We start from the raw sequence: 11,035 nt of genomic DNA, 5'->3' as shown, positions 1-11,035 counted from the left end.
GGAGAAGATGCTTCGGTATCTGAAAGGTCTGAAAATAGAGAAGTCGCCTGCACTGCACGATACAGAGTATCAGGAGACTCCTTGGGTTGTGTGGGCATTCCCAGAGCATTTGGATCTGGAGTGAAGGCTTCTGCAGAACCAACAGCTGGATTAATAGAAAAAATACATTTTAGAATATTCAGGCTGCAAACGAGAGATTCTCTGAATTGTTACTGGGATTGCAGAGATCACCGAAAGATTAATGGTGAATTTTAATTCCGAGATTCTGTCAAGTCACAGCCTGACATTTGAGATGTAGTTTGGACTGTGCATTCAGCACTCACCTATCAATTGAGTGGGTAACTCAGATAACCCTTGGGCAATGTTCATGTACTTCTCTCTATCAGGACCTGTTTAAATAAAACAAAAGTCCATGAAAATAGAGCTAAAATAATTAGAACAATTTATTTCAATGTGCCTTTGTGTTCAGTGCGTGTTTTTTACGTACCGAGTTCCTGTATTTCCCTCAGTATTCTGTCCAACTTTGGTAACTCAGTCCTCCAGGTCACAAAGGATTCCCACATCGCCTGCCGGGCCTGGGAGCCTTTGCCCATCACCAGACTGAGGAATAGTCTGGAACTCTCTGTGCGGTGTCCCTTCTCTGTCAGTTCAGTGACTTTCTATAAAAGAAAAAAACAGTGAATTTATTGTAGAGCAGACAGACAGACATGGAGAATGTGCAGGAAAATATCTGTTCATGGCCCCAGTAGCTTCTGAACAGATGCACTTACTGGGCCGCTGCCTCATCCTCCCAGGGTTCAGCCATTGACAGAGAAACAGTAACTGAAGGAAATTCTTCATCAAAATTGTGAAAGAATAAGGATTTAGTGATACCCTACAGTATATTCAACGTGATTAATTTACTTCTCCATCAATTGGGAGCAAGAAGGCTAAGGGTGAAAGGCTAAGGATTTCCGGAGCGAGGCAGTTTTACTACTCGGAGTAAAAGAGTGGCAAGACTGCGCAGGCGCCTGACGTCAGCACGTAGAGTGAAAAAAAAATTAAAAAGAAGACCGCCATATCCAGCGGAAAGCGGAGTGAGAGGTGGCAGAGTGATAGTGCTTTGGCTCAAACGGGCTGAGGAGGTAACGAACAGAGGTAGGTCTACTCGTGTTAATTGCGGGAAGGGGACATATGTGGGAGGTTCTGGTGTCTCCCAGCCTCCCGGACGGCCATATCTGCACCCGGTGTGTCGAGCTGCAGCTCCTAAGGGACCGGGTTAGGGAACTGGAGATACAGCTCGATGATCTTCGTCTGGTCAGGGAAAGCGAGGAGGTGATAGAACGGAGTTATAGGCAGGTGTTCACACGGGGGACAGGGAAGTGGGGCACAGTCAGGCGTAGGAAGGGAAAGAGTCAGGTACCAGATAGTACCCCTGTGGCTGTACCCCCTGATAATAAGTTCTCCTGTTTGAGAACAGCCTACCTGGGAGAAGCAACAGTGGCCGTGCCTCTGGCACAGAGTCTGGCCCAGTGGCTCAGCAGGGTAGGGAAAGGAAAAGGAACGCAGTAGTAATAGGGAACTCTATAGTTTGGGGGTCAGACAGGCGATTCTCTGGACTCAGGAAACAAACTGGGATGGTAGTCTGCCCCCTAGGTGCCAGTGTCCTGGATGTTTCAGATCGCGTCCAAGATATCCTGCAGTGGGAGGGCGAACAGCCAGAAGCCGTGGTACATATTGGTACCAATGGCATAGGTAGGAAAAGGGAAGAGGTCCTGAAAACAGATTATAAGGAGTTTAGGAAGGAAGTTGAGAAGGAGGACCTCAACCGTAGTGATCAGGGGATTACTGCCTGTGCCACGTGACAGTGAATACAAGAAGAGAATGAGGTAGAGGATAAATGCGTGGCTGAGAGATTGGAGCAGATGGTAAGGATTCAGATTTCTGGATCATTGGGACATCTTTTGGGGCAGGTGTGACCTGCACAAAAAGAACGGGTTGCACTTGAATCACAGGGGGACTAATATCCTTGCGGAGAGGTTGTTAAGGTTACTGAGGAGAGTTGAAACTAGAATTGTTGGGGGATGGGAACAGAACTGAAGAGACTGGGGAATAAACGGTTAGCTGACAAATAGAGAAAGCTTGAAGACAGTGTGTGAAGTAGGATAGGCAGGTGATAGAGAAGAGACGCGCTCAGATGGACGGTTTGAGATGTGTCTATTTTAACGCAAGGAGTATTATGAACAAAGCGGATGAGCGTAGAGCGTGGATCAGTACTTGGGGATATGATGTGGTGTCCATTACAGAGACTTGGATAGCTCAGAGACAGGAATGGTTGCTTCAAGTGCCGGGTTTTAGATGTTTCAGAAAGGACAGGGAAGGAGGCAAAAGAGGTGGGGCGTGGCACTGTTGATCAGAGATAGTGTCACGGCTTCAGAAAAGGTGGACGTCATGGAGGGATTGTCTACGGAGTCTCAGCGGGTGGAGGTTAGGACCAGGAAGGGGTCAATAACTCTACTGGGTATTTTTTATAGGCCGCCCAATAGTAACAGGGATATCGAGGAGCTGATAGGGAAACAGATCCTGGAAACTTGCAATAATAACAGAGTTGTCGTGATGGGAGATTTTAATTTCCCAAATATCGATTGGCATCTCCCTGGAACAAGGGATTTAGATGGGGTGGTGTTTGTTAGGTGTATTCAGGAAAGGTTCTCGTCACAATATGTAGATAACTCTACAAGAGGAGAGGCTGTACTTAATTTGGTATTGGGAAATAAACCTGGTCAGGTGTCAGATCTCACAGTGGGAGAGAATTTTGGAGATAGTGATCATAATTTTATTTCCTTTAAAATAGCATTGACAAGAGATAGAAACAGATAGGTTAGAAAAGCGTTTAATCGGATTTAGGTGAATTATGAGGCTATCAGGCAAGAAATTGGTAGCTTAAATTCGGAACAGATGTTCTCAAGGAAAGGTATGGAAGAATGTGTCAAATATTCAGGGGATATTTGTGTGGAGTTCTGCATAGTTACGTTCTAATGAGACAGGGAACTTATGGAAGGGTACAAAGGCTGTAATAAATCTGGTCAAAAAGAAAAGAAAAGTTTACAAAAGGTCCAGAGAGTTAAGTAATGCTAGGGATCTAGAAGATTATAAGGCTACCTGGAAGGAGCTTATAAGGGAAATTAGGAGATCCAGAAGGGGCTACGAGAAGGCTTTGGCGGGTAGGATTAAGGAAACCCCCAAGGTATTCTACAAGTATGTGAAGAACAAGAGGATAAGACGTGAAAGAATAGGACCTACCAAGTGTAACAGTAGGAAGGTATGTATGGAACCGGAGGAAATAGCAGATGTATTTAATGAATACTTTACTTCAGTATTCACGATGGAAAAGGATCTTGGTGATTGTCGTGATGACTTGCAGCAGACTAAAAAGCTTGAGCAAGTAGATATTAAGAAAGAGGATGTTCTGGCGCTTTTGGAAAGCATCAAGTTGGATAAGTCGCTGGAACCGGATGAGATGTACCGTAGGCTACTGTGGGAGGAGAGGGAGGAGATTTATGAGCCTCTGGCGATGATATTTGAATCCGCAATGGGGACGGGAGAGTTTCCGGCGGATTGGAGGGTTGCGGATGTTGTTCCTTTATTCAAGAAAGGGAGAAGAGGTAGCCCAGGAAATTACAGACCAGTGAGTCTTACTTCAATGGTTGGTATGTTGATGGCGAAGATCCCGAGAGGGAGGATTTATGAACATTTGAAGAGGTACAATATGTTTAGGAATTGTCAGCAAGGCTTTGTCAAGGGCAGGTCGTGCCTTACGAGCCTGATTGAATTTATGAAGGATGTGTCTAAACACATTGTTGAAGGAAGAGCAGTAGATGTAGTGTGTATGGCTTTCAGCAAGGCATTTATAAGGTACCCCATGCAAGGCTTAATGAGCAAGGAAGGAGGCATGGGATCCAAGAGGACATTGCTTTGTGGATCCAGAACTGGCTTGCCCAGAGAAGGCAAAGAGTGGTTGTAGATGGGGCATATTCTTCATGGTGGTCTGCGACCAGTGGAGTGCCTCAGGGATCTCTTCTGGGACCCTTACTCTTCATGATTTTTATAAATGACCTGGATGAGGAAGTGGAGGGATGGGTTATTAAGTTTGCTGATGACAGAAAGATTGGAGCTGTGGATACTGTGGAGGGCTGTCAGGGGTTACAGCCAGACATTGATAGGATGCAAAACTGGGCTGAGTAGTGGCAGTTGGAGTTCAACCCAGGTAAGTGTGAAGTGTTTAATTTTGATAGGTCAAATATGATGGCAGAATATAGTATTAATGGTAAGACTTTTGGCAGTGTGCAGGATCAGAGGGATCTGGGGGTCCGAATCCACTGGACGCTCAAAGACAGCTGCGCAGGTTGACGCTGTGGTTAAGAAGATATTCGGTCTATAGGCCTTCATTAATCCTGGAATTGATTTTAGGAACCGAGAGGTAATGTTGCAGCTATATACGACCCTGGTCAGACCCCACTTGCAGCACTGTGCTCAGTTCTGGTCGCCTCACTACAGGAACGATGTGGAAGTTATAGAAAGGGTGCAGAGGAAATTTGCAAGGATGTAGCCTGAATTGGCGAGCATGCCTTATGAGAATAGATTGATGGAACGCGGCCTTTTCTCCTTGGAGCGACTGAGGATGAGAGGTGACCTGATACAGGTGTATAAGACGATGAGAGGCATTGATCGTGTGGATAGTCAGAGGCTTTTCCCAGGGGAGAAATGGTTACCACAGGAGGACACAGGTTTAAGGTGCTGGGGAGAGGTACAGATGAGATATCAGGGGTAAGGTTTTTACTCAGAGGGATGAGTGAGCGTGGAATGGGCTGCCGGCAACGGTGGTAAAGGCGGATACGATAGGGTCTTTTAAGAGACTTTTGGATAGGTACATGGAGCTTGGAAATATAGAGGGCTATGGGTAAGGCTAGTAACTTCTAAGGTAGGGACATGTTCGGCACAACCTGTCGGCCGGAGGGCCTGCATCGAGCTGTAGGTTTTCTATATTTCTAATGAGCAACATTACATCAAAAAGATGTGACAACAAGAAAGGAAGAGAGGGGAGAGCGAGAGAGCGAAAAAAAAATGATGGTGGTCATCACTGAATCGTGGCTGAAAGAAGATCATATTTGGGTGCTTACATCCAAGGATAAATATTTAATCGAAAGGATAGGCAGGTGGGTGAAAGGGTTGGGTTGACTCTGTTGTCATAGAAAAATAAAAAGTCCTTATAAAGAGGTGACATCTGATTGAACGATGCAGATGTTAAGAAACTGCATAGGAAAAATGACCCTGATGGAACAGTCACCAGGATGTGGGCTACAAATTCCAGTGGGAGAGAGAAGAGGCATGTAAAGTGGTCAATATTAAAATAGTCATGGGAAATTTCAATATATAGGAAGCTTTGCAAAATCAGGTCAGTGCTGAATCCCAAGTGAGGGAATTTATAGAGTACCTAAGAGATGGCTTTTGACAGAAGCTTATGTTTCAGCCCACTATAGGAAAGGCGTATCTGGATTCGTTGTTGTGTATTGCACCAGATTTGATTGGGGAGCTTAAGGTAAATAAACCCTTACGAGGCAGTGATCAGAAAACAGCAGAACCCACTCTGCAGTCTGAGAGGGAGAAGGTGAAAGGTAGCTGTATCCGTATTATTGTGGAATAAAGGAACTACAGAGGCATGAGAGAGGAGCTGGGCAAAAATAAATTGGAAGAGGACACTAGCAGAGGCAACAGCAAAGCAGAAATGGATGAAGATTCTGGGAGAGATTCGGAAGGTGCAGGTAGAGGTAGATAATCCCAAAGATGGAAATTTATACCAAAGGGAAGATGATCAACCGTGGCTGATGAGGAAGTCAATGCCAGCACAACAGCAAAGGAAAGGGCATAGAATATAGCAAAATATCGTGGAAAGCTGGAGGCCTGGGAAGCTTTTACTAACCAGCATAAAGCAACTAAAAATCCCTAAGTAGAGAAAACATGAAATATGAAGGTAGACTAGCTAATAGTGTAAAATAGCTTACCAAAACGTTCGTCTGATATATATATATGTATGCTCTTTCAGGACACCTATTGATTTTTGGGGTCATAAGGTATCAGCTTTGTGCGTGATAGTTCATATCTAACCAATCTTAAAGTTTTTACAGGAAGGTAAAGTTGATGAATCGAAGGAGTAGGTGTTGTCTCTATGGACTTTAGCACAACATTTGGCAAGGTACCGCCAAGGAGGGTGGTCAATAAAGTTCAGTTGTTCAGCATTCAACTTAAAATGGTAAATTGGATTTGACATTGGCTTTTTGGAAGAAGACAGAGTGGATATAGACTGTTGAATCCCTGACTGGGAATTTGTAACTCGTGCGGTGCCACAGGGATCGGTGCTGGTTATGTTGTTGTTTGTCATCGTTATCAATGATTTGAATGAAAGTGTGGTTAATTGGATCAGCAAATTTGCGGATGACACCCAGAGTGGGTTAGTGTAGTGGAGAGTGAGGAAGACTACCAAAGCTTGCAGTGGTGTCTAAACCAGCTGAGAAATGGGCTGAAAATGACCGATGCAATTTAATGCAGACAAGTGTGACGTGTTGCAATTTGGAAGGGTCGATCTTATACAGTAACTAGTAGGACACAGAGGAGTGTAGTAGAAAAAAAAACGATCTGGGAATACAGGTCCATAATTCTTTAAAAATGGCAGCAAAGGTAGATAATCGGAAAGAAAGTATTTGGCACACTAGCCTTCATTAATGAAAATCTCGACTACAGAAGGTGAGATATGATGTTGAACGTGCATAGGACATTTCTGAGGCCTAATTGTGAGTATTGTGTGCAGTTCTGATCACCTACTTATATGATAGATGTAAAGAAGTTTGAAAGAGTACCGAGAAAATTTACAGCGATTTTGCCGGGAATGAAGGACCGGAGTTATAAGAAAAGATTGAACAGGTTAGGACGTTATGCCTCACTACAACAAGAGGTCATCAGTAAAAGATGAAAGGTGAAAAGTTCAAGGGGCACATGAGGGGAAACTTCTTCACTCAGGGGGTGGCGAGAGTGTGGAACGAATTTACAGCGCAAGTTGTACAAGCAGTTCAGAGAAGACTGGATAGATAGATGAATGATAAAGCGTCATGGCCCGGTGCAGGTCAATGGGAATAGGCAGTTTCAGTAGTTCGGCAAGGAATAGATGGGCCAAAGGGCCTGTTTATGTGCTCTAACTTTTTATGACTATGACCTCAGCCAGTCATTTTTCGGGATCTCAGCTGGAGACCAGACCAGCTGTGGTTAGCAGTTTTCCCTCCCTCAAGTACCGCAGCGAAGCCAGTTGGCCCAATTTACAATCTGACAGTTTAATATTCACACTGAATTAATGATCTGAGGTGAACTTGACCGACGGCCCTGATAAGATGCAAAATTAAGTTTGGACTGAATGCCTTTTCAACAGTCCAGATATGAACTACTGCACTTCTAACACACTGATAAATACAGCAGGTGTGAGAGGAAAAGGTGACGCTGATTCTGCACTTCCCAGTGCTCCCCGCCTTAACAGCTGAAACCAGATCTGCTGGAGACAGTCAGAGATCAAAGTCTCTGTTGTCACGTAGAATTCCTAGAATGTGCAGGAGATTAATATTGATCACTTTTCTCTCAGATACCAGCAGTTCGGTGACAATACAAGAAATACACTCACCTCATTTTCTTCTCGACGGAAATGTCCCTCCTTTGTCAACATCCAACCGAGCCTTTCAACCTTTTCTTCAATCGCTTGTTCCAGTCTGTCCCTGTAGAACTTTGTCAGTTGGTACAGTTGATATTCACCCCCCTGCGCCAGGAGGTCAGAGATTGCAAACTCTGGCTCTGTGACTATAAAATGAGAACGTAGACATGAACTCAAATATTCCTTATCTCCACGGCTCTCACAGCACTCAGCAAATCAATAATGTCTTGAAACTCAATATTCAGCCGTCTTCAGCAACAAACACGGATTTTGTACCAATTTCCAACACTGACCTTAAAACCTACCCAACAATGTTTTGGGCATCACATCACCAGAAGGGCAACTTTACTGGAAAACTGACCCACCTCCAGCCAACACAATCCAGTTATTTAAAATTAGGCTGGGCGATACCTGCTGAGGCTGTCAATGATGCTCTTTTCCCAGAGATGCTCTCTCCATCTTGGCGAATACAAGTCATTTAATTCATACCCCGGACAGCCGCATTTCCTCCAAAATACATCCAGAAAATCCTCAGAGTAGGTATTACATTTCCTGCAGTGGGTTAACCCGTGTCTCACTAAACCACTTGACACACACCCACACATTCCCCCTCTTCTCTGACCAACCCTCCAACAAGGCCTCACATATTCCCTCCTCCCTGTCACATTTTGTGAACACATCATGCTTATATTTCACTCACCTGCCCCTTGTTGGGGACTTGACAATTCCGTGTTCAATGTGCCTCCGAGCTGACAGGCAGTCGCCTCACTTGTACCGGTTCCAGGGTCCCGATCAGTGTTCCTGACGTCACTGTCTCTGGGCTGACAGACAGTCGCCTCACTTGTACCGGTTCCAGGGTCCCGATCAGTGTTCCTGACGTCACTGTCTCTGGGCTGAATTTGCTCCACTTCCGCTGCGGCCGGACCACATTCTATTGGGACATTGCTCTCAATCCGACCCTGCTTTGGTACCTTGCTTCCCGTGTCCCGATCATCTTCCCCCAATAACTTCAATGGTAAGAACCTCTTGAGTACTGTCCGAACCCGATTTAACCTCCCACCTGAAATAAATGATGAATAGCAGGTTTAGAGTGATTTGTACTCGAAGAAGGATTCACAATGGGTGTCCGCAATGGAGCCGAGACTCTGTCTCACCAGATTTGGAGTGGGACTGTGCTGGTGAATGTGAATCACACGTCCTGCTAGGGGACCATCCCGATAAGCCACAGTAATAATAATCCCCGACTACGCGTTAGCTGAACACACTGATACCCAGCTGTTATTAATGGAACGGCCTCAGGTGATACCGGGAATTATCACTGGGATTATTTCCACAAACATAAATTTCCCTGGATCATAAACTGTCCAGTCACCTGTGTCACTCACAGACAAGCCATTGGATTACTCATGGTCCGATCCTCCAGATCACACGATCTGCGTTTGTTTTGTCACACACTGTCTTGTCCCCTGGGTCACAGACTGACCATTGACTTGAGACGAAAAATGTCCAGTCCCCTGGGGTACAGACTGACCATAACCTTGAAGCCATTGATGCCTAGTTCCCTGGGTCCATCCCGTCTCCCGGATGATAATCGTCAGGTAACAACTATACAAGTCATTGGCAAAAGGAGAGTCTTGCATGCAGTTCTAGTAGCTAAACGTAAAGTCTCCCTTAGAGAGCTTTATGTGCACTTACAGTTGCTAATCTACAAAATGGATGTGATTCAGCTGGGAAGAGTGTAGAGGAGATTGACAAGTACGTTACTGGATGGGGCTGTTTGTTTTTGGTGTTACATGGTTCGGGTAAAATTTGTCCTGGATCATGTGAGCTTGAAGGGTAACCTTACACACCTACATAAAATAATCAGGAATGCAGATAAGGTAGATGGTCATAGTCTGTTTCCTAGGTTAGGGGAGTCTGAGACTCGAGGGCAGAAATTTAAAAAGGACCGAAAGGACATTTTTTTTTCACGTGGCGGCTGATGGGTATAAATTACATGCAGCCAGAGGAGGCTTTAAACACAAACAAAATTACAAAGTTGTGAAGATGTGGGCGGGAAAAAGGATAGAAGAAGTCTGCAAGGGAAATTTGGGAAAAGCTGCTGGGAAATCGGGCAAGCTCAGAGACATTTAGAACAGCATGAATTAGTTGAGCCAAAGGACCCGTTTCCATACTGTAATCTCTGTTTTACTCCACCTGGAATACAGAGTTGAGCACAATGACAATGCCTACCAGAGACAGAGACAGTTGGTCATTGGTTAAAGCGGATTTCGCATCAGAGATACAGGTAATTTAAATTCAGGTAGCAGATCATCTGAAGAGGGAAGTATTGAGAATTCACGTTCACCATTTGGCCACAGACCAGACATGGACTGGTGTATTAAAACAGAATCTGAAGTCAGGAGGGTGATGGTAGCGGCCAAAAAAACAAGAAACAGCCACTGAAGTACAAGGAGCAGGACGAAGATTATCCAGAAAGCAAGGGAAATCGGGAAGAAAGGACGCTGGAGATGGACACAGGCCCTGAACGAGACTAGGATTCAGGGCCTGGGCTAGAAACACGGGACCCGGACGTGGAACTAGGAACAAGGAGACTGGACTAGGAACTCAGAACTCCGGAACCAGAGTCTGGACAAGGACCCGGAACCTGGGTCTTGGTTGGGACTCGAACCTGGGTCTTGACTCGGAACCAGAACCCGGGTCTAGGCTAGGACTCAGGACTAGGATCTTGGCAAGGACTCGGGACTAGGAATTTGGCAAGGACTCGGGACTAGGATCTTGGCAAGGACTCGGCACTAGGATTTTGGCAAGGACTCGGGACTAGGATCTTGGCAAGGACTCGGGACTAGGATCTTGGCAAGGACTCGGGACTAGGATCTTAGCAAGGACTCCGGACTAGGATCTTGGCAAGGACCCGGGACTAGGATCTTGGCAAGGACTCGGGACTAGGATCTTGGTAAGGACTCGGGACTAGGATCTTGGCAAGGACCTGGGGCTAGGATCTTCACAAGGACTCGGGACTAGGATCTTGGCAAGGACTCGGGACTAGGATTGTGGCAAGGACCCGGGACTAGGATCTTGGCAAGGACTCGGGACAAGGATTTTGGCAAGGACTCGGGACTAGGATTTTGGCAAGGACTCGGGACTAGGATCTTGGCCAGGACTCGGGACTAGGATCTTGGCCAGGACTCGGGACTAGGATTTTGGCAAGGAATCGGGACTAGGATCTTGGCCAGGACTCGGGACTAGGATCTTGGCCAGGACTCGGGACTAGGATCTTGGCAAGGACTCGGGACTAGGATCTTG

At 45.7% G+C, this 11,035-nt stretch overlaps 1 protein-coding gene across 4 annotated transcripts in view; it reads right to left on the bottom strand.

The window, feature by feature from the left end:
* Nucleotides 1–16: 16 nt before the first annotated feature.
* LOC140207521 (uncharacterized) overlaps nucleotides 17–11,035 on the bottom strand; it is a 32,855-nt gene continuing 21,836 nt past the window's right edge. For all 4 annotated transcript variants that reach the window (XM_072276052.1, XM_072276053.1, XM_072276055.1 and 1 more), the window contains 4 exons: nucleotides 8,430–8,789; nucleotides 7,703–7,875; nucleotides 488–659; nucleotides 17–389 (listed from right to left, as the gene is read on the bottom strand). In XM_072276052.1, coding sequence (XP_072132153.1) covers nucleotides 313–389; nucleotides 488–659; nucleotides 7,703–7,875; nucleotides 8,430–8,789 — 782 coding nt within the window. In that variant the 3' untranslated portion in view covers nucleotides 17–312. The remainder of the gene's footprint in view (nucleotides 390–487; nucleotides 660–7,702; nucleotides 7,876–8,429; nucleotides 8,790–11,035) is intronic.

This window comes from Mobula birostris, chromosome 13 (assembly GCF_030028105.1).
Source record: "Mobula birostris isolate sMobBir1 chromosome 13, sMobBir1.hap1, whole genome shotgun sequence".
NCBI classification, from domain to species: Eukaryota; Metazoa; Chordata; class Chondrichthyes; order Myliobatiformes; family Myliobatidae; genus Mobula; species Mobula birostris.
This window is presented reverse-complemented; position numbering and strand designations above follow the sequence as displayed.